This window comes from Salvelinus namaycush, chromosome 3, assembly GCF_016432855.1.
Source record: "Salvelinus namaycush isolate Seneca chromosome 3, SaNama_1.0, whole genome shotgun sequence".
NCBI lineage: Eukaryota > Metazoa > Chordata > Actinopteri > Salmoniformes > Salmonidae > Salvelinus > Salvelinus namaycush.
Window position 1 is genome coordinate 14,182,746 of NC_052309.1, and position 24,606 is coordinate 14,207,351.

The 24,606-nt window shown below is 43.0% G+C and overlaps 1 protein-coding gene across 1 annotated transcript; it reads right to left on the bottom strand.

Annotated features, from left to right (window-relative positions):
- Positions 1-1,307: 1,307 nt before the first annotated feature.
- Positions 1,308-24,272, bottom strand: LOC120044229 (fibroblast growth factor 10-like). The gene is made up of 3 exons (XM_038988835.1): positions 23,948-24,272; positions 2,695-2,798; positions 1,308-1,499 (listed from the first exon to the last, which is right to left on the bottom strand). Exons 1-3 carry the CDS (start codon positions 24,270-24,272, stop codon positions 1,308-1,310), a joined length of 621 nt encoding a protein of 206 aa, XP_038844763.1.
- Positions 24,273-24,606: the final 334 nt, after the last annotated feature.

The window sequence follows — 24,606 nt, forward strand, 5'->3', positions numbered from 1 at the left end:
AAGCTGCTAGGAAATCTGACCTGTACGTTTTTCCTTCCTGTTGTACCTACAGTACCCAACTAATTAATTAAGGGGTTGGTAGTTGTAAATTGATATTTCAAAAAGCATACCACTATTTCCATTCATTTGTTAATCTGACCACTTACAGCTGCTGTTGATACAGGCATGTTATTTTTGATTACAAACTGGGTGGTTCGAGCCCTAAATGCTGATTGGCTGAGAGCCGTGGTATACCATGGGGAGACAAAACATTTATTTTTACTAATCTAATTATGTTGGTAACCAGTTTATAGTAGCAATAAGGCACCTCGGGTGTTTGTGATATATTTCAATATACCACAGCTAAGGGCTGTATCCAGGCACTCCGCGTTGCGTAGTGGATAGGAACAGCCATTAGCTGTGGTATATTGGTCATATACCACACTCCCTCGGGCCTTATTGCTTAGGTATAGACCTACAGTGCATAACATGTGCTCTGTAAAGCTGTGATATTGTGATATAAATAGGTGCAAACCTAGAAAGAGACAATTCAACATGGTAAAGAGAAATATATTTATTTGATTCATGTTTAAACGATAGATTAGTATTTAAAAAGAAGAGCATATATGATAAAAAAAGAATTTGTTCATCCATATTTTTTGTCTTTTTGGTTTCTTTAAATATTACATAAAATAAATAATTTATTTTAAAGCAGTCAGGTAAAGGAATAGAGATATCCAATACAGTGAACTTGCATGTTAATAATGTTTGTAAGGGTTGTTTATGCTATGGTGCTTGTATGACTAAATTCTCTGCATTTGACTCAGTCCATGGCCCAGCTTCTCTTTCGTCACATCTTAGTCACCCAAGTGCTTCCAGTAATGTGTCTGTCTGTTTGTATATCTAGCCCTTCACTGGGTCACAAAGCTTGAGTGTCAATTTCAGTTCCTCGTATCAGTTACTACAGAATAAATAACTGCATCGACAGATCATCACAACGACAAATACACACGATACACTCTGCCCTTTGACCCTGTCTTCAGTGACGCTGTTGGAATCAGTGTCCCTTTTTTGTCCTCTTATTCAGTATTGAGATTTGTCTCCAACAGTTCATTAATTGAAAATTATTTGGCACAGAAAAACATTTCATATTTTCTCTTGTGCCGACTCATAACTTAAAAACAAATATGTGACATCATCAGTCAGACTCCATGATAATGAGTTCAAAAGTTGACTCCATATGACTCCATTATGTCTTTGAAGGTTTCCGGTCTTTCTCCTCAGTGCAGTGAAACATTCACAGGGGAAGGAACTGTCCAATGAGGTGGCTACACCACTATGGGCAGGAAGTGGGTGGCAGTGTTTTTCCTTCGTGTTTTCTTGCCCCTCATGGGCTTGCCGTTGGCGCTCAGCCCCACGAACATGGGCTTCTTCTTGTTCCGCCACTCTGCTGAGGCATAGGTGTTGTACCTGTTCTCCTCAATCCGCTCGGTCAACCGACAGTCAACACCAAAGTCCCTCTGGAGAACAAACAATAAAAACAAATTGTGAGTGAGTGATTCAACAACTGTAGCAGCACAGGCAATGGAACTGGGGTCACATTTGCATAATTTATTTATGAAGCAGAAGTTCCCATCCAGATATCCAGTTTGTTTGGCTCCAATAAGGCAAGCTAAACAACAGTGTAAATGCAGACTTGCAGAGTCATAACAGCAGTGGGTTCCATCAGGCTTCTAACAGACTGCTCTTGTCATTCAGTGTTCTGACTAACTAGACACGAAAATGAATACAGTTGTGATCCAGTAAAGAATGTTCCTTTCCCAAAATGCTCTTGAGCCACAGCTAATTAGTTCCAGAAGTAAAGTGAATGTTCCCAAAGCATATGAGAATATTTTTTTTGCCTAGTGTGTTTAACTCATGTCGGCTACCTCTTTCTCATGGAAACGTGTGTGAAAATGATCTCCCACCAAATGGTATATATGAAGTTAGAACAAGCTTATCAGAATGTAATGCTTGTTTAATGAGGGACAGACAAGCCACCAAAGCTTTACTGAATGAATGACAGTACTTTAGTGTGACATAGTAGAATACGTCATTGGGAATTATTTTCCTAGCTAGAATTCTTTTTGTGTCTCATTTAATCTGATTTCACTATTGAGAGAGCCGTAGTAACAGCCTTTCACTGTTATGTTTCAGATGATGTTGTATGAGAGCACATGAAACAGTGCCGGTAGCCCTTGAGGGCTTTTAGTAGAATGGAGAAGCTGTTGCATTGTGTTTCTCTGGTCTGAATAAAGCGGAGCACAAGCATGGTGTGGTATATGGGAGGATCTGTGTGTTTGGGAAAGAGGGGCGATAGGGGCGATAGGGGCGCCTCGCCTTACTTTCTTCTAGACGACATCTCTTTTGGCCGGGCCGACTTGTGCTAGGGGATTATTTATGGGCAGTGGAGTGGAACTGTCCTTTAAAACAACCGTAGGCTTCTCTAAGAGCCCGAGGACAGGGGAGAGCAGAGCTCTCACACAACATCAAAGGAGACTTGATTTCAGCAGTAGAGTGGCAGTGTGAAAACACTAGCTGGCATCTAACTAGTGAGTGTTCTGAACACTGAATCAGTCTAATGGGAAGTTTGTATACTCAACCAAATAATTAGCTCCAGTTTTTGTTAGGGATATTGTTATTCTGTGTGTGAATTTCATGACGGGCTAAACTTACCGCGCCGTACAGCTCTCCTTTCTTGCTGATTGCCAGGTAAAAGTTACTGCTGAGCCCCTTGATGGCCACGATCCCAACATCCACTGACTTGATCTCCAGCACACCTGACGGACACACAGAAACATTCTAAGTTAGTTATACCAGGCCAATAAACTGATGTGATAGAAGTCATTGAGTCATTGAAATGCTTGAAAAAGCTAGCAGTGTCTCTGTTTTGACTGCATAGAGTTGTTAGGCTCCATTGTTTATTTTCTGTTGTAGCATGCAGGCAGGCCAGTTGATTAAGTAACTGTAACAGTTAATGTATACTGTAGATGTAGGATCTTTATTTGATCACTATTTTGTTGCAGAAAATGTTCCTGCAAAGCATGAAATGCAAACTTGTAGTGTATTTACGTTTTTAAAAGTCTTCTAAAGTTTGTGATTTCCACTTAGAAATTTCAGACTTGATTTGCCCAACCTCAACCCCTACAAAAATATCCATGAATTATAATTAACATAATAATTCACATTTCCTGTTGCTGCAGGATTATTTTCCTTCTGTAGCAAACTGGCTCGAATTAAGATTGGGCTCCCGAGTGGCACAACGGTCTAAGGCACTGCATCTCAGTGCAAGAGGCGTCACTACAGTCCCTGGTTTGAATCTATCTGTATCACATTTGGCCTTGATTGGGAGTCCCATAGGGTGGTGCACAAATGGCCCAGCGTCGTCTGGGGTAGGCCGTCATTGTAAATAAGAATTTGTTCTTAACTGACTTGCCTAGTTAAATAAAGGTTAAATACAGATCCTACATCTGTAATGGGATACAGTATGTTGTAGTCCATGATGTTGTAAGTTACTGTAGGTAGTTCTTTCCAGTATGTTTACTGAACCTATTGAGTCATCTACACTACAGAATCCCATCTAAGCCACACTGGGGGTCAACTAACACTGTTATCCCTGCCTGTTATCCCTGCCCATGTTTTAAATAATCACTGTCATCTTTGCTTGATCCCTCAGAAAACCACAGACTCCTAATTGGCTGCCTGGCTGTGTGTCTGTGTGCCAGTCATGGAAAACAGACAGGCTGAGCCTGAGCCGACATTTCATACCTATGCTAACGGGCCATAAATCCTGAGTGGAAGGTGTTGGCCAGGGCTAAGCCTCGGAAAAAAATTCTCCACTTTTGTTTGTTTTCGGAGCGGCACGCTGGGGAAAGCCGAAATGTAAGTATCAGTTTGCAGTCTAAATGTTTCTTGAACCAATTACTGATTAAAGCTGTGGTAACTAGTCTCCTTTTCCCCACGCCTTCATCCTGAAGTCAGTTGCATAAACCCATAAAGCTATCATGGGTTAGAGGGGATTAGCTCAGAACCAATTTTGGTGGAAGTGGGTCTTTGTATCAAGCAAGTAGGCAGGGCCTTGGTGGCTGGTCTGGCCCAGTGTGGAGCCTCCTAGCCTGGGTCAGAGGAGAGGAGATATTGTCTCATAAGGTGGCCTTTGACAGGCTAGTCAGGGTAATTAATGGGACCAGTTGGTACTGATTCACCTTCACTCTTCCTCCCCTGTGACATCTTTCATTTGAGCCATCCCTCTTCTCACTCCTTGGACACACATTTCTAACATCCTGCCATTCTGGGGTGATTTAATGGGCGGCCTGAGACATGGGGGGACCCACTTTTAGAAGGTGAGGGCTCTGGGAGTGTGGTGCCTGGAAAACAACCTCTCACTCAATGTCAAGAAAACAAAGGAGATGATCGTGGACTTCATGAAACAGCAGAGTGCACCCCCCTATCTACATTGATGGGACCGCAGTGAAGAAGGTGGAAAGCTTCAAGTTCCTTGGCGTACACATCACTGATAAACTGAAATGGACCACCCACACTGACAGTGTGATGAAGAAGGCGCAAAACAGAGCCTCTTCAACCTCAGGAGGCTAAAGAAATTTGGCTTGTCACCTAAAACCCTCACAAACTTTTACAGATGCACAATTGAAAGCATCCTGTCGGCCTGTATCACCGCCTGGTACGGCAACTGCACCACCCGCAACCACAAGGCTCTCCAGAAGGTGGTGCGGTCTGCCCAACACATTACCGGGGGCAAACTACCCGCCCTCCAGGACACCTACTTTACAGCACAGGAAGGACATCAACCACCCGAGCCACTGCCTGTTCACCCCTTTATCATCCAGAAGGTGAGGTCAGTACAGAGCTGGGACAGAGAGACTGAAAAGCAGCTTCTATCTCAAGGCCATCAGACTGTTAAACAGCCATCACTAGCACATTAGAGGCTGCTGCCTGTAGGCATCTCATATGTATATACTGCATTCTATACTATTTTACGGTATCTTCGTCACTTTATGAAGTTTATATATCTTGCAATTACTCATCTCATATGTATATACTGTATTCTATATTATTCTACGGTATCTTAGTCACTTAATGTTTACATATCTGGCATTACTCATCTCATATGTATATACTGTATTCTATAGTATTCTACTGTATCTTAGTCCGTTCCGCTCTGACATCGCTCGTCCATATGTACAGTCCTGGCCAAAGGTTTTGAGAGTGACACAAATATAATTTTTCACAAAGTTTGCTGCTTCAGTGTCTTTAGATATTTTTGTCAGATGTTACTATGGAATACTGAAGTATAATTACAAGCATTTCATAAGTGTCAAAGGCTTTTATTGACAATTACATGAAGTTGATGCAAAGAGTCAATATTTGTAGTGTTGACCCTTATTTTTCAAGACCTCTGCAATCTGCCCTGGCATGCTGTCAATTAACTTCTGGGCCACATCCTGACTGATGGCAGCCCATTCTTGCATAATCAATGCTTGGAGTATGTCAGAATTTGTGGGTTTTTGGTTGTTCACCCGCCTCTTGAGGATTGACCACATGTTCTCAATGGGATTAAGGTCTGGGGAGTTTCCTGGCCATGGACCCAAAATATAGATGTTTTGTTCCCCGAGCCACTTAGTTATCACTTTTGCCTTATGGCAAGGTGCTCCATCATGCTGGAAAAGGTATTGTTCGTCACCAAACTGTTCCTGGATGGTTGGGAGAAGTTGCTCTCGGAGGATGTGTTGGTACCATTCTTTATTCATGGCTGTGTTCTTAGGCAAAATTGTGAGTGAGCCCACTCCCTTGGCTGAGAAGCAACCACACACATGAATGGTCTCAGGATGCTTAACTGTTGGCATGACACGGGACTGATGGTAGCGCTCAGCTTGTCTTCTCCGGACAAGCTTTTTTCCGGTTGGCCCAAACAATCAGAAAGGGGATTCATCAGAGAAAATTACTTTACCCCAGTCCTCAGCAGTCCAATCCCTGTACCTTTTGCAGAATATCAGTCTGTCCCTGATGTTTTTCCTGGAGAGAAGTGGCTTCTTTTCTGCCCTTCTTCACACCAGGCCATCCTCCAAAAGTCTTCGCCTCACTGTGTGTGCAGATGCACTCACACCTGCCTGCTGGCATTCCTGAGCAAGCTCTGTACTGCTGGTGCCCCGATCCCGCAGCTGAATCAACTTTAGGAGACGGTCCTGGCACTTGCAGGACTTTCTTGGGCGCTCTGAAGCCTTCTTCACAACAATTGAACCGCTCTCCTTGAAGTTCTTGATGATCCGATAAATGGTTGATTTAGGTGCAATCTTACTGACAGCAATATCCTTGCCTGTGAAGCCCTTTTTGTGCAAAGCAATGATGACGGCACGTGTTTCCGTGCAGGTAACCATGGTTGACAGAGGAAGAACAATGATTCCAAGCACCACCCTCCTTTTGAAGCTTCCAATCTGTTATTCGAACTCAATCAGCATGACAGAGTAATCTCCAGCCTTGTCCTCGTCAACACTCACACCTGTGTTAACGAGAGAATCACTGACACGATGTCAGCTGGTCCTTTTGTGGCAGAGCTGAAATGCAGTGGAAATGTTTTTGGGGATTCAGTTAATTTGCATGGCAAAGGAGGACTTTGCAATTATTTGCAATTCATCTGATCACTCTTCATAACATTCTGGAGTATATGCAAATTGCCATCATACTAACTGAGGCAGCAGACTTTGTGAAAATTAATATTTGTGTCATTCTCAAAACTTTTGGCCACAACTGTATATAGTCTTATTTCATTCCTACTAACATTTGTGTGTATTGGGTATTTGTTGTGTAATTTGTTAGATATTACTTGTTAGATATTACTGCACTGTCGGAGCTAGCAGCACAAGCATTTTGCTACACCCACAATAACATCTGCTAATCACGTGTATGTGACCAATACAAATTGATTTGATTTGCTTTTAGGAGGGATGTTGCAGGGTTCTTTGATCAGTGGTATCTTCCTATTTGGACTATGTGTTCTGTGCCTGTACTGTACTGGGCTACATGTTATGGTTAACAGTTTTTAGGAAGAGTATCTCACTTGGGGACTCTAGTCTACCCCTGCCAGGGACTTCCGTGTAAACCAACTTCACCTTAGAACCAATACAGTCTGCAGCTGTTGATTCTACTCAAAGGTCATGACTTCTAGTCAGACTTCCCATCCCCTAGTTTTCCTTCTACAGTCAAAGACAACAACGTCCAAAGGAGGAGTGTGAAAACATACAGATGTAGGATCTTAATTTGGTCACACTGTTGCAGGAGAGCTTTCCTGCAACATATTTATTGTCTCCCACCGTGTCCGTTCTCTGTAATGTACAGCGAGCGTAAATCTGCTTTCCCTTGCTAACGTATGGCCTCGCCCCTGCCACAGACAACACAAACATTATTATTTATTGTGTCATTTATTGTGTCATTTATTTATAAGTCTTTTTACTATTTGCTTGCATCAATTTCCCAGGAAGCGCACACAACTGCGGGATTGATTAATCTTGAAGAGGTTTGCCCCACTGGTACTCTGTGTCCCAGACACACATACACATACACTCAGAAACACAGACCGACATACACACATGTGACACAAACACACACACACACACACACACACACACACACACACACACACACACACACACACACACACACACACACACACACACACACACACACACACACACACACACACACACACACACACACAAGACAGATGAGTCACAGGGGGAAATAGGAAAGTGTTATTATCGCTGTTACCTTCTAAGGCAGGAGAGGAGACTTCTTATCCTCGTGGGAATCTCACTATCTGAATGTTTAATCGAGAACAAAATAGCTTGCATGCTAACTCAAAAGAACCAAACAGCTAACGCTACTCCATCAGCCTAAGAATGTGGCTATGCTATTAGCGACATGCTATGTAGATAATATTAGAGACAATATTAGCGACATAGACAATGAAGAACGGGGCCTAGTTGTGGCTGAGGAATCCTTATATTGGAGTGAATTAATTCCAATCACACTTTACATGGCAAGACCTCAAATATCTGTCATATCGATCAATAGCTTTCTGAAATTTGCAATCTGAGTTACTTTTTAAGTACTTTGTGGAGACGTGCAGTATATTTGCAATCAATTACAACGGTAGATAAATGAAGCCTACATGTACCTCATGTTTCAGTACAACATTCTAGTGGGCATGGTTCTCTGCTTCTTCTAGGCGTTTTTACTTGGCAAGAGTCAAGTATTTTGAGAACATAATAATTATACCATCAGGAAATGTTAAACTTGTGGTGTATTTGAGGTTTTAAAAGTCTCCTGAAGTTTGGGATTTCCACTTTGAAATTTCAGACTTGATTTTCGCTTATGTTGCTGCAGGATTATTTTCCTGCTGTAGGGAACTGGCTCAAATTAAGATCCTGCATATGTATAGACATATTTCAAAAGGCAGAGAGGTTTTATCTGCACCTGTGAACCGGCAGAACAAGCAGTGTGGCCACCACTCAACAGACAGATTAGACAGGCTTCTCTATACATGGCGGGCGTGAGAGAGCCCCTTCCGTATGGGCTCTGGTTGCACACAGCTATTGAGTGGTGTTAAGGCTATCGGCCTGCTCTCTGCTCCTCTGCCTTCCTCAGCTTCATGAACAGGGGATGGGAAGGGGGGATGATTGGATGACAGTCAGTCAGATTAGAGAGGAATAATTCCTTATCAAAGGGAGTGAGAGGGAGAGACAGAGGGAGAGAGAGAAGGAGAGACACAGGGAGAGAGAGGCAATGCCAAATGATACAGGTGTATTGAGCCTACTTGGGATAATGAAATTGTGTGGAAATACAACACACTGCATAGACTTGCACCTACTGTACACACTCACACTGACACACAGTCACAGTTAAACACACAAACTGAAACAAACACCTTCACCATCTGCGCAAGAGTGACTGGTTCAAAATAACTCTTAAAATTCTAGCTCCCCTGTAATATGACAACACAGCACAGCACAGGGCCAGACCCATTTTCTCATCGGCCCTTCATTCACAACAGTAAAATTAGTATCCTTACTCTACCTCTCTTTACGTCGTTTATCTCTCTCTCTCTTGTCCCTCTCTTATCTCTAACTGCATCTACGTCTGTTCATCTTCCTTCTGCCCCTGTTGCTTCCTCCTCAATCTGTTTTCTTTTTATGTTTGGGGGTTGTTTTTTTCTCCCTGTTGTTGGCACGTCGACCAAAACTGACATTTTTGTTTTGTGAGGGTGGACTTTTAAGTTTTATGACCAATATTGAAAGTGTAATAACCAGAGTTTTCTTAATGAACAAGAAAATAAGGTGCTGACATTCTGCAATCAACATTTTTCTGAAACTACTAAGAAAAACACCTGTGTATATAGCAGGACTGTGTTAGTTTTATATTGCAGATTCAGTAAAACCAGGCCTCAAGGTCCTGTAACAGTCGACTGCATTCTTCATTGCTAATGAAGGGTTAGTTCCAGAGATGGACAAGACTTTAACAGAGTCCAAAATCAGTTTTCCGCCTCATTTCACTGTATGAAACTGTATTTGTGCTACCTAGATTTGTGGTCCAATGTTTGCTTGCCTCACTAAAGGAATTTACCACTGCACAGAAGAAGGGGTAGTGTGTTTATGGTGTATTGTGATATTGTATGAGCTCAGGTAAAACATTTCTGAAATACCTTGGTTTGGATAAGGTAAGTCGTGACTTCTATCTCTTTCAACCTCAATTGGTTGATGTGTTCACAGTATTTGAGTAATGTGTGTGTCTGGGGTTTCTCCTACAGTACCATTAGCAGAGGCCAGGTCTGCTAATTACAGGGTTACTGAAGAGCAGACAGCTGGTGGCTCAGTTCAGTTCTGTTCACTGACTGTCCATTGGGTGGTCGAGTCATCTGCCTGGTGTGACTCCCATTGGCAGCAGCCTTGCCTTATACCCTAGGCTCTGTAGGTGGCCTCTCTCCTCCCGTCCCGTCCCTGCCCACGGACCCTCTATCTCCACAGAGGGACGTGGTTTCTTGGCAGGGTGACAGAACTCACATTATCACATCTTGTCATAATTACCTAAACATTTGTTGCTTCATCCTGTCACGAATCCCGCTTCCTGAGTCTGTGTTTGCCTGTGTTTCTGTCCTGGAGTGTGTTTCCGGTGTCCTGGAACGCATCCTGTCTGGTTGCCGGGCGAATTAGCTTGTTGGGAGATTGATGTTCACCCGCACCTGTATCCCATCAGTAATCTGCACACCTGTCCTGATCATCACCTCTTCCCTTCAAAAGCTCTGACCTGACATCCATTCCCTGCCGGATCGTTAGCCATGAATAGTATGTGGTGCCATAGTATCAGACTCCAGTTGGATAGTATTTGTTTTGTTATTTTTGTTTACGTATTGCTTGCCTTGAACTTACCTCCGTTTGTTTTGCCTTCAGTTACTCACCCGGATCATTCACCCCATTCCCGCCTGGTCGACGGAGGATTCCGCTACTCCATTGGATTCACCTATTTACTCCCATCAATTCACCACCGATGCCCGCTACGCCACCCGGATATATCTACCCATTCACATTTTCTTGTAAATAAATACTCACCTTCTTCCTACGCTCCTTGTCCTGGTCTGCTTCTGGGTTCAATTTTGAAGGTCCGTGACACATCCAGCCGACTTTACTGCTAAGCCTCCCCATTTCTATCCCTAGACTCTACTACAGCACATACAATGCATGTCGTATTCTGAGAGAACTTACATTTTCTCATCAACACCAGACACCAATTCTATACTACAGTTCAAGCAGCTTAGATGCCACAAGACCACCAATGTTGTCACCCCAGACTGTGTGCATAGTTGTCCTGGGAACTCCAACTTGCTGCCCCCATGACAGGCATGTCTTTCCAATTAACCTTCCAGATCCTGGGGTGTAGAGACAGCTCAGGCCCTATTAAAGAGGCACGGTTTGGGGTTGGGGTTTGGGATTGGGTCTGAAACTTGTTGGCGAAGCATATTATCAGTGGGCTGGTTCACAACTCTACAGGGGTAGGTAGGAGGGGCTAGAGCTGGGCTGGGCCAGTGGTAGGAGGTGTAGTGGCAAGGGCAGGAGAGGGGGCTATGTCTGGTGTAGTGTCAAGGGAGGTGGCTGGGGCTGGTGTAGTGGCATGGATGGAGCTGGGGCTGGTGTAGTGGGAGGGATGGGAGGCTAGGGGACTGGGGTAGTGGCAGGGCAGGGAGGCTGGGGGACTGGGGTAGTGGCTGGCAGGGAGGCTGGGGAGGGCTGGGCAGGGGGACTGGGGTAGTGGCAGGGGAGGGGGCTGAGGAGGTGGGACTGGGGTAGTGGCAGGGCAGGGAGTGGGGCTGGGGGTCAGGTGTTGACCCTGAGCTGGCTCCTGACAGCAGTGCTTCACACCTTTGATCTGGCCTCCACAGGACTCTGGCTCCCAGGCTCCTGAGAGATCAGTGAAGAGGGGTCTGGGCTCTCTTTAGGACCGGCTTCATTACACTGCAGAGCAGCACAGCTCTCCTCCACCAACCCCCTCTACACCCCTCACCACCTCTATACCCCTCACCTCCTGTACACCCCCACCTCCTGTACACCCCTCACCACCTCTACACCCCTCACCTCCTGTACACCCCCACCTCCTGTACACCCCTCACCACGTCTACACCCCTCACCACCTGTACACCCCCACCTCCAATACACTCCTCACCTCCTTTACACCCCTCACCACCTCTATAACCCTCAACTCCTGTACACCCCCACCACCTCTACACCCCTCACCTCCCCTACACACTCCCCCTGCGTCCTAAACATGGTTAGGGGTGACTCCAGTTTTTTACTTTTCCTGTTGAAAAACAAGATCCCATGTATAAATACAGTTATGTACACACACTTCATGGGGGAAAAAAATGTTTAGAACAAAATAGTGTGTTTTTGTGCAGACTTCAAGGAGTTGGCCTGATGGTGCCCTCTGATGTCACTGGCATCCCTCCGTGCTTGAGGAACAATAGAGGAAAGACCCCTCCCCCATTTGTGCCATGTTATGTCTTACCTTGACCACCTATTGAGATGTGCCTGTTGTTAACTAACTCAGGTGATAAATTAGCTGAAAAGGAGACTGGAGCAGGACTTTAAGGTTAAAGAGGGCTGTGGAAGTGTTTCCGCAGTTTATCTTCTAGGCCCTTCCTAAGATTATATTGCTGCTCTGCTCCCATTGGATGGCCTACAACTGGGTGTGAGAAGGCAAGGTACTTGTCTTTGTTTTAATTGTAAAACCGTTAGGTTTCAGTATAAAAACACTCCAGGTTTTGTTTTCACTTTTCAACAATTCTAAGTTTGATATGCGTTCCTTGAGGTTAGAGTGACTAACATCTGAGAGATCTTCCCTCTGACAATTGGTGACAGCCTGATTGATGCTCTGTCAAATTCACCATGGCACAGGGGTTCATCTCCATGGAACAGCTTCAGCATTAGGGGCAGTCTTACACAGGGGAGTAACATTGAAACCACACTGTCAAGCTGTGTGTGATTTTAAACATGGCACCAAAGCATGATTAAAAGACAATCCAGATATTTGGAAGAAAATATTCACCTGTACTGAGTATAAATGTGATGTTTCAAATACCAGAGCTCTGTTTTCCAGCCAACAGATAGCATTAGATTTTTTCTGAGACAGAACATTCACATTAGCATGGTTTGAGATCAGTTTACCATGCCGGGTAATAGTACTTGTGTATTATGTCATGGTGGTATTAAGCACATTGAAGACCAAATTAAATGCATGTTGATATTCACGCTGGTTTTAGAAAAAAAGGCAGTCTTCTCCGATAATGTGATTTACCCAATGCTATTGGTTCTGCAGCATGGTATAGCACCAAATCTTTGCCGGTAAATGTCAAAACATGTCATTGGGCACTGAGTGGTATGAATGTGTGTTTATGGGTTTGATCTGGCAAGGTAATTAAGAACCTTTCTTGAATTTTCTAAACGGTATGCATGCGTAAACATAATGTTGTGATTCCAATTGTTCTGGACATTTTATAGACTCTTTACGTCATGCTATGTAATGAACCTGGGGTCATTGGGATTTAAGGTGCCATGTTTTTGAAGTCCAGATGCCTTTTTACTGCTGGGAAAAGTCCCATGCACTGCAGCACTCAAGCGGTAGGCCTAACAAACTAATCCGCTCCAGACCTATCACCACAACTTTCAACATTTCCTGCTGAAAGTGCATCAACAGCTTTTCCTCTGTCTGTTGTGTTACAGTCTTCTGTTTGTTGTTTTAGACCCCTCCAGATTGAGGGCAGGTATTGAGTATGTGACACATTCACAAAAACACAAGCACGCACGCACACACACACACACACACACTCTGTTCCCCCTTATAAATGTGAGAGCAGTCATCCATGTGGATGGGGATAGTGTTGGACCAGTGTTGGCCCAGTGTGGGAACGTGTTGCATTAGTAGCCAGTAAAGCAGTGGGTGTCGGGATATAGGATCTGTGACGGATAAGATCCAGGGCTCCTGCTCCAGCCACTAGTTGCCCAGGGACAGCCCCCCTCTCACGCATGCAATGGGTAATTAGCTGGCATTCCTGCCTGTTCCTTTAAAATGGGACGACCTTCCAGATGCGTCTCTGGTCGGAGCACTGGTCTCCTTGAGCTACCTTTGATGATTCCATTAAGACTCTCTCTCCTCTCTCGCTCACCAACTTCCATCTGTCCCACCACACTCGGTGTGTGTGTGTGTGCGTGTGTACACATCTCTGAATGTGTTGTAATGTCTGTGGTTCTCGATGATTTGCAACTTTGACCTGACCTAGTGAATGTTTGTAACATTGCAGCACCCAGACACATGAAACATGCTCACTTTTCCCTCCCTGGACAGCTTACCATTCAACTACATTGGCCTATCCAAGTTAGACTTAGCAGTGCATCTTCCAAAAAAAGAGAAATTGCCATGTAGCTTTACCAATCCTGGGCTCTGGGCAACAACATACTATTGCAGAGCTGACAGTCTGTACAACGGTTGCTCTTCTGTTGAATCATTCTGACGAATTGTGAGCCTTTGACATTCTGGTTTGGTTTAAGGAATAAGTACATTCCTGCATGTCTGTAAGGGCTTTGAATCTGCACTATTTCAGCAAATAAGGTAGACATTGAAAACTCAAAACCAGTTCATCAAAATAAAGATTGCCAACTTAAAATTCCATGGTAAATAATCCATTCAGAGAAGAAAACTGGAGTTTACAAAGGGCTGAGAGGTTGCTGGAAGACAGAATAAAGAGGTGGCTGGATGGTTTAGTGGCAGAACTATGCGATTCACGTAATCTGAGTCTTATTTCAAACATGTTTAGATGAGTCAATGATTGACACAAGAGTAAATTGATGGGTGAATATCAGGAAAGTGCTGAAACAATATACTTAAATAATGATTTTTAAAGAATAGGGGAAAACTGTGACCCCTAGAGCCATGCCTCAGTTTCCCCTTGTCCCCAGCGAATTTGGTAAGAGTCACCACATAGACTGCTAGCTTTCCTTATTTGAATTTTGAGTAGAAACAGTAGTTAAAGGCCCAATGCAGCCGATTTTATATCATTATCAAATCATTTCTGGGTAACAATTAAGTACCTTACTGTAATTGATTTCCATTCAAAATGGCAAAAATGGCTTTTTAGCAAAAAACTATTTCTCAAGCAAGTATTTTGCTAGGACTGTCTGGGAGTGGTCTGAGTGTGGAGGGGAAAACTGAAAACGAGGTGTTAATGGCAGAGAGTTTTCAAACTCTATTTGTTGTTGGTGCATTAATAAATGTACCGCATGGAAGGTCCTGTGTAGATTGTATTTTCAACCAGCAACTATCAGGAAATAACAAATCCATTTTTTCCCATTTTTTTCACACTTTTACAGTGTTAGTTTCATCAGCTGTTGTACTATATAATATAAAACACAGGTAAAACTGAGTTTTGACTGCACTGGGCCTTTAAACAGCCTTGCAGGAAGTCAAACCATTTATTGGGGTTCATGTGTGGCGATATAAATGAGAGGTTCAGCTGAGTTTAGCTGTCACAAGTTGTCAAGGCCCCTGTGTGAATTAACATTCATCCACTGCAAAACAACGCGAATACAAGTATTAACTCCTACACTTAACTCCTACACTTTTTTGGGGTATCTGTACTCTACTTTTTATATTTTTGACAACTTTTACTTTTACTTCACTACATTCATAAAGCAAATATTGTAAAAGTACTCGTTACATTTTGAATGCTTAGCAGGACAGGAAAATTGTCAAATTCACCCACTTATCAAGATAACACGTGGTCATCCCTACTGCTTCTGGTCTGGTGGACTCACTAAACACAAATTCATCTTTTGTAAATATTGTCTGAGAGTTGCAGTATGCCCCTGGCTATCTGTAATATTGTCTGAGTGTTGCAGTATGCCCCTGGCTATCTGTAATATTGTCTGAGTGTTGCAGTGTGCCCCTGGCTATCTGTAATATTGTCTGAGTGTTGCAGTATGCCCCTGGCTATCTGTAATATTGTCTGAGTGTTGGAGTATGCCCCTGGCTATCTGTAATATTGTCTGAGTGTTGGAGTATGCCCCTGGCTATCTGTAATATTGTCTGAGTGTTGCAGTATGCCCCTGGCTATCTGTAATAATGTCTGAGTGTTGCAGTGTGCTCCTGGCTATCCGTACATTTTTTAAACAAGAAAATTGTGCCGTCTGCTTTGCTTAATATAAGGGATTTGAAATTATTTACACTTTTACTTTTGATACTTTAACTATATTTTTGCAATTATATTTACATTTACTTCTACTTGAGTAACTTTCTATTAAGGTATCTTTTACTTTACTCAAGTATGACAATTTGGTATCATAATTTTCTACCACTGCACCACATACTCTCTCTCTCTCTCTCTCTCTCTCTCTCTCTCTCTCTCTCTCTCTCTCTCTCTCTCTCTCTCTCTCTCTCTCTCTCTCTCTCTCTCTCTCTCTCTCTCTCTCTCTCTCTCTCTCTCTCTCTCTCTCTCTCTCTCTCTCTCTCTCTCTCTCTCTCTCTCTCTCTCTCTCTCTCTCTCTCTCTCTCTCTCTCTCTCTCTCTCTCTCGCTCTCTGTTTTTCTCTGACTGCAGCTTGTTAGAGACAGACAGGACACAATGATAGTGAGGAGACAGTTGTGTTCCCCCTTAGACTAACCCTGGCACAAATGACCCTCTCTTTAAGTAATGGGGTTAAAGGTTAGGCATACATCTGGACCGCCATACCTCCATGTTGAACTCTAAATAGGGCAAATGAGGGGGCAGAAACAAGAAGAAGATGTTTTGAAGACAAAGCTAAGCTACCCTGATCAACCTTTTTTTCCTGAGAGGGGTTCAGGGGTTAGTTGAAGATGAGCAAAATTATGAAGTTTGAACTTTTCTGTAATAGGCCTTCACAAATCTATGTGAATGCACAACCTCTTTAAACAGCTCCAACTTCCCCTGTGATAAGGGAGATACTGGCTGAAAGGTCTAAAGTCAGAAATTGTCAACACAAGCCTGTGTTGGGTGTGTAGAGGGTGTAGGGGGTGGAGAGAGTGTAGGGGGTGGAGGGGTGTAGGGGTGTAGGGGGCAGTGGTGTAAAGTACTTAAGTAAACATACTTTAAAGTACTACTTCAGTAGTTTTTTTTGGTATCTGTACTTAACTTAACTATTTATATTTTTGACAACTTTTACATTTACTTCACTACATTCCTAAAGAAAATAATGTACTTTTTACTCCGTACATTTTCACTGACACCCAAAAGTACTCGTTACATTTTGACAGGAAAATGGTCCAATTCACACACTTATCAAAAGAACATTCCTGGTCATCCCTACTGCCTCTGATCTGGCGGACTCACTAAACACAACATTTTAATGCTTAGTTTGTAAATGATGTCTGAGTGCTGGAGTGTGCCCCTGCTATCCGTCAATAAAAAAACGAGAAGATTGTTCCGTCTGGTTTGCTTAATATAAGGAAATAAAAATAATTTATACTTTTACTTTTGATACTTAAGTACATTTTAGCAATTCCATTTCTTTTTGATACTTAAGTATATTTAAAAACAAATACTTTTAGACTTTTACTCAAGTAGTATTTTACTGGGTATCTGTGCTATTAAGGTATCTGTACTTTTACTCATGTATGACAAATGGGTACTTTTTCACCACTAACTTACGCACGCACGCACACACACACACACACACACACACACACACACACACACACACACACACACACACACACACACACACACACACACACACACACACACACACACACACACACACACACACACACACACACACACACACAGAAATCAGTAAAATGGACAGCCACCTGATATTTAGCTTACATTGATTGGACTAAATTGTTTTTGTTTTTTATTTGTCACTGTATTAGACTAATCATAGGTGATTTTGAAATGTTGAAGTTGAAATGGTGCTAGAATAGTGGAGGCACCTCTGGTTTTCTTTGCCACTTAAGGTAACTCTCCGGTATTCTATATCAATAGTTGTTTAGTAGTCCGAAAATGTGGGAAACGTTATATACAACATATAGTTGTTTGCTGATGACACAACGGTGGTAGGACTGATAACCGACACGATGAGACAGCCTATAGGGAGAAGGTCAGAGACCTGGCCGTGTGGTGCCAGGACAACAACCTCTCCCTCAATGTGAGCAAGACAAAGGAGATGATTGTGGACTACAGGAAAAGGAGGGCCGAACAAGTCCCCATTCAAATCGACGGGGCTGTAGTGGAGCAGGTCGAACGTTTTAAGTTCCTTGGTGTCCACATCACCAACAAACTATCATGGTCCAAACACACCACGGAAAGTCTTGAAGAGGGCACGACAACACCTTTTCCCCCTCAGGAGACTGAAAAGATTTGGCATGGGTCCCCAGATCCTCAAAAAGTTCAACAGCTGCACCATCGAGAGCATCCTGACCGGTTGCATCACTGCCTGGTATGTCAACTGCTCGGCATCCGACCGCAAGGTGCTACAGAGGGTAATGCATACAGCCCAGTACATCACTGGGGTCAAGCTTCCTGCCATCCAGAACCTACAGTACCAGTCAAATGTAATTCAAGGGTTTTTCTTTATTTTTTACTATTTTCAACATTGTAGAATAATAGTGAAGACATCAAACTATGAAATAACACATATGGAAACACTCAGAATGTTTGCACAACAGTTTTCATAAGCAATGCAAAAAAAATACTCATGTGTAATAATTTATCCTGAATCCTGAACAGGAGGGTCAAACTCATTTTCCCCTGGGGGCGGCATTTGGTCTTCAACGAGGTCCAGAGGGCATCACTGAAAATTGGTTATATTTCCTCGTCGTCAAAAGGTAACAAAACTTGTCCTCTATCTATCGTTTTTGCAATGTTTGATGCTCCCTGAATGTCTAGCTTTCATTTAGGTGATTATTAGCGAGCTGGACACAGTCAAGAAACTGTATGAATGTAGGTCCATTATCATTCTACACAGTTTAGATTTGGTTTTAGTCATTTTAAAGTAGATCGAGTTTGTTTCCCACGGGCCATATGTTTGACACCCCTGGTCTAGAATAAAATAATCCCTAAACGTGTTGCTTCTAATATTAAATATAAAAGGACAGGACGTAACAGTAAATTAGACATCATTCAGAACTGCTGGAATGCACATTCTCCAAACCCCTGGTCAAACAGTCGGTCATTATTTATGAATCAGAAAAGAGAAAGTCTACGAAGGTCAAATATAATAAAAATAAACGCTGGCACTAACCTTTTGTACATCCACACACTCCTCATAACTCACTTTTATTGCCTGTGTGGTTAAGATTTCCCAGGAGAACCATACATGTGCACTATAACCACAGACAGAAGGAGAACACTCAAGAGAGAGTACCATCCGTGTGGTGCAGACGGGTGCTGTTACAACATACATTTACTTACACATGAACACATTTCACATCATGGTGTTTTTCTATCCTCGCATAAACACATTATCAAGAGACACACAACCACACTTCCACTTGCTAAGAGAATGCAAACCAGTGAGGGAACACACAGCTTTGTGTTTCAACACCACCACAAATCTCATGAAGAAGCACGTAAGAGCCAATAACTGTAATTATGGGCTGAGAAAAAGGGAACATAAACACATAACTATTAGGAAAACGAATATTTCTACAACTTCCACTCGCCCCTTTTGATTGATCATCACCAACCAATCATATTAGTCCATTGCCAAAAGTACCACTAGTCTATAGCCTATTCCATTGCTCTTTTGCTAAGACATGGTTCTAATGCTGAGCCATGGAACATCAGAGCCCCTGTCCTCCATCATCCAGGATCTGGTGGAACCATAAAAGTTCTAGATTTACCTAGTCCCCCCATCCTCTGTGCCAGAGGTATTCAACTCTGACCCTACGAGGTCCGGAGCCTGCTATTCTACCTGGTAATTAATTGCACCCACCTGGTGTCCCAGGTCTCAATCAGTCTCTGATGTTGGAGCTCGAAGTCTAAGATTTTCACTGTACCCTGCAATCACATCTGCAACCCTGTACATGTGAGTATTAAACAATCTGAATCTGATAAGAGGGGAACCATGAAAAAATGCAGTGGAACTGGCTTTGAGGTCCAGAGTTTAATTTGAGGGCTGTACACTAAGACCTCATTTGCAACACTTAAGATGATACCTCTTGTCAGAACCATTTCCGTTCACAAATCTTCTCAGAAAGAGATGCATCCTGCGATAGATCCAGCCAGCCAGGCCAGCAGAGGATAACACCCACTATTAAAGGTTGGATAGTTATAGGGTCTTATATATTTTGATTTGTTTAACACTTTTTTGGTTATTACTTGATTCCATATGTGTTATTTCATAGTTTTGATGTCTTCACTATTATTCTACAATGTAGAAAATAGTAAAAATAAAGAAAATCCCTTGAATGAGTAGTTGTTCTAGAACTTTGGACCGGTAGTGTACCTATAATGATCTATTCATACCCATTTAACATTTAATAACATCATGTTTGGTTTTCTAATGGAGGACAGGAAGCTGAATGTAGATATAATAACTTCATCATCATGGCAAAACATGTCTTTTTTTTAAACTACCCCCCTGTTTACTGTCTTCTTAAAGGAGGTCAAGTTATATAAACAATCTTTGAAATTGGTTAAATCCAAACAAGCCCTTGATTTTTATCATATTTTCTGTATTATCAATATTTTTATAATAGTTTTGATGTCTTCACTATTATTCTACAATGTAGAAAATAGTACAAATAAAGAAAAACCCTTGAATGAGTAGGTGTTCTTAAACTTTTGACCAGTAGTGTATATTAAGGCATCAGTTAAAAGTGCATGGTGCAAGTTGAATATAGGATCTAGAGGTATCTGTATCAAATGATGCAATATAAAATGAAAAAACATAATGTCCAGGGTCCTTATATAAGGAAAGGAGTGAACCATGACATGACAGATGAAGTGCTGCTACTACAAACACACTGTGTTTGCTATACACCATCATCTCATCTGGGAGCACAACACATCAATGTTCTCTTAATGCCCTAGAACTTGACACGAACAAATGAGTTTGGCTTCGGAACAGCCCGTTTTGGCAGAGATCGTCTGTAATACTAATTAAGCAGCATCAGAATCGAGCAATGGCTGAATGGGGTGAGAGGGGGATGGATGGCTACTTGCCTGTCCCCTCCGTGAAGTACACCCCACAAAGTTGACAACATGATTGGAAAGAGACTGACTGGGGAGCTCACAATCCAACCTGCAGTTGAACCCTAAACTGCTAAGTCCCCTCAATCAAAACTGTCAGGGTCTAATGATGCTCATTAGCAGGCCCCCTTCCTCCCCAGCATCCCCCAGTATATAACTTCCGACCATAGTCCACTGTGGGTGAGTTAAGTATATTAGAGGGTGTTTTATTTCATTCCAGTTTGTTTCATTGATAAGCAAGGGAGAGGAAAGGAGAGGGGTCCAGATGTCAAATCCGAGAGAATGACTAAGGATAAAGACGCCCATCTGTTATAAACAGTTTCTTATTGCTTGGTGACATAAGAAAACACAAAAAAGATTGGACATATTGGATGATTCAGTATGAAAATAAGCTTGTTTGTTTGGTTCACACATGCAGTGCTATACTATTCTAATACTGGAGAGTAATATCTGCTAACACAGTGTGACAAAGTGATACTGTGCAGATGGATTCTGAAAGGGAATCACACAATATGGGCTGGATTGGGTTTCAAACAGCGCATAGATGGGTCTTTTGTGGAGGGCCCGGCTGAGAGAGAGAGAAAGGGGCTGGGTAACAGACTTGCCAGGCTGCAGCACAGACCTGACCAACACAGCACACAAAGAGGCTCTAAGAAACCAGGTTTGTGCCCAAGTAGTGTGTCCTACCTAAGTATTTGTACCAAGAATATTTAACTAAGGACCAACTCTCACCCTGCACCTAAAGAAATGTGCCATGATTCTTGAAAGGTCTGGCTTAAACTGACCTACGGTTATACAAATAAACAAAAGCATGCACTAATTATCATATCATTCTCCAGAAAGATATGTTATCAGACTTTTAATTTAATTTAATTAGAAGATCTTTCATTCATTTGGCTTTTGATTCTACCGTACGTAAACATTTAGCCTCCGTACATGGGCACATCAAAGCTGCAGAGGCTAAAGACCCTAACAGGCTACAATTCTGTGGGCAGTGGAGGCCTGGCTAGGCAATGTCTACTGGTCCCACACTGTGTAATTAGAGCCAATTTCACCATATTCTGCCACGCATCAGTCTACCATGACATCTAAGTTTACAGACAGACACACCTACTCAATGTCTGCTTTGCCTCACAAAGTATGACACATTTTCACACATTTTTCTGGAGACACTCCAAGTGAACCTATTTCAGCACAGAACATCACATCTCTGTCCTGGTGAGGAAAGTCTTCTGATATTTTGTTAATTTGAACAAAAAAACAAATTCCATGATGCGGCAGGCTACTAATAGACTAATAGAAGGTGACAGGCTAGATGCACATGTACTCAGATACATTTCCCTTCCACTGCTCAATAAAGATCCTTTTTCAGCTGTCCCACTGTCAGGGTTTATGACTGGACAAACTGCAGAGCAAGGAGAAAACAATTGCTCCCCCAGCATCTTTATCATCACCACCAACATATAGCAATATTACCATGCAGCTCTCTATCTTCCTGCTACCTTGAGACATTTCAACTAGTCAACAAGTCCCCCTTTCTAGGACCAAACCAGGAGACCTGGTTTTTAAACTGTAGTTTCCACAGTTTCTGAATAAATAAACCAAAACGTGCTTATCACCACGTCTTGTGCCACATCTTTGACTTTTCACCACAAGCTGATGGGTTTCAAGTCAGCGGGACACAGGACATTGCTGCAACCTGGTGGGCATTTTACTTTTAGATTCATATAAAATGTTTTTGTGTATAAATCTCCTTAGAGGCTAAAAAAGTGGCGAGTAACCCCCCTCCCAGACATTCCTGGCCCAGTCTAGCTACACTTCAGATGGGATAGTATTAGGTCTGCATGGGATGTGAATTCCCCAAGAAGTGCTCTGTGCATCTGGTTTCAGCATTATTACCAGCCAGACTTGTGCCTAAGGTCAATGTGGGAGCAAATGACAACCGCATTACATTCACATGTGGTTGGCTATTGGCGGGAACAACTCACATGCAGCATGCATTGTACACTCACCGCAAAATAGTCAATATTCTCTTTAGTTTTTTTCTCTCTTTTTTTACCGCTATCTTTCCATAAACTAGAAAGACGCCCCTATAGAATATTGTAAAGTGACTTTCAAACTATCTAAGTATTCAACGCCTGGGTGTTAATGTCGTGACCTGATTTCAAAGCTTGAACTTTTGGTGTTTTTTGACACGTCTGATTCTAATGGTTGAACTGTGAGTGCTGTGAGCGCTGAAGGCGAGAGGAAGCTCTGCTAATTGAAATTCCTTCAGCCATGTCTTGCACAGCCTCAGCGTTTGAGTGGGCCTGTCAGTGAGGAGAAGCCTCACACCACATGGGCTCCATATGGCAAAGCCTTCTTTTATTAGGGCCACAGTGTGTTCAGAGTTCAGAAAGTGCACGGCCAGTTTGGACAGAGAGACTGTGGCGGTCAGGTGCTGCGAGTGTTGTCCTGGGTGTCTGGTGTATCGCTCACTGCATAGTAAACTTTACGGCACCCAGGCAGGCAATTGTAGCATTTTGAGCAGCATGACAAGGAGCTGAGGTGTCATTCTCAGCAGGGGCGTGTGAATGGACAAGCACTTAGAGAGATTCATGTCAGCCGTGCCCATAAAGGGTAAAGGACACTGCTACGGCAACTGGGAAGGGATGAGGTTGATGAAAACCTCAAACAATGATAACATTATATATGCCACTACTATCACTAGTATTATGACCTATAATAAAGTGATATAATAAGTCACAAAAGAAAACATACAGGGATGATGTTTATTTTGAGATATTTGCTCAGAGACAAAAGGGTTCTTCAGGCTATTTCTAATTGGTTCCAGTAGACGTGCTCTAAAGGAAAGTACACTGAGTAACTGAGACAACAAACATGCTGCTTCCAGAACCTTCTGCTGCCCAGGCAGAGAGAGAGACACGAAACACAGGCTACACATGATCTATGCTGCCCACCACTGCTGCCCACCAGAATACCAGGTTAGGTTCCTATTATGTGTGAATGTGCAGTGGAGAAAAATCTGAGAGCAATGCCATAACAATGGGGGAAAACCACCACCCCACAAACTCTATGGGACCCACATGTGAGAGGGGAGAGAAAAGAAGCCAAACTCACAGAACATAAGCTGAGGGAGTGCATATTTTATGGGGTTACTTACTGTAGAGATCGTCTTTGTTTTTGGTGCCATTGACTTTGCCATTTTTATCAATCCTGAGAAAGAACTTCTGATAGGAGTAGAGTTTCCTCTTGCGCACGTCTCCTTGGAGATGGTTATAGCTGCGCACATGCCTCCCCACAACAGTGGCTGAAGAGGTGTTGGCCACCCTGGGCAAGCGCAGCACGGAGTGAGTGGCGACCCCAGGTGCATTGTGATGACACGTGGAGGGCAACGGGTAGAGCAGGAGGATGAGCATTGTGGAGATGAGGGACAGACGAATGCAGGACCAGGCGGCAGCACCCTTAGTCACTGTCCATCTGGACATTGTACTGGAGCTGGGAGGACTGGAGAGAGGCTCACAGAAAGGACCATGCTGGAGAGGGGAGAGGGAGAAGGGCTGAGAGCGGGAGATGGAACCCCCGGCGGCTGACGACGACAACACTGCTGCTGCTTATTCCTCTCGTGTTCCAAAGGAATGTGTCAACGTCCATAACTCAAAACACCTCTGCTGGGGAACAAGCACCTCTCGCCCTCCACCACTCACTCCTCATTAAATACAAATGAGAAACTACCTCTACCACCTCTGGAGAGGATGAGATGAGGGGAGGGTTAGAAGAGGGTACGGGGAGACAGCAAAAATGTTCAAAAAATGAATGAAA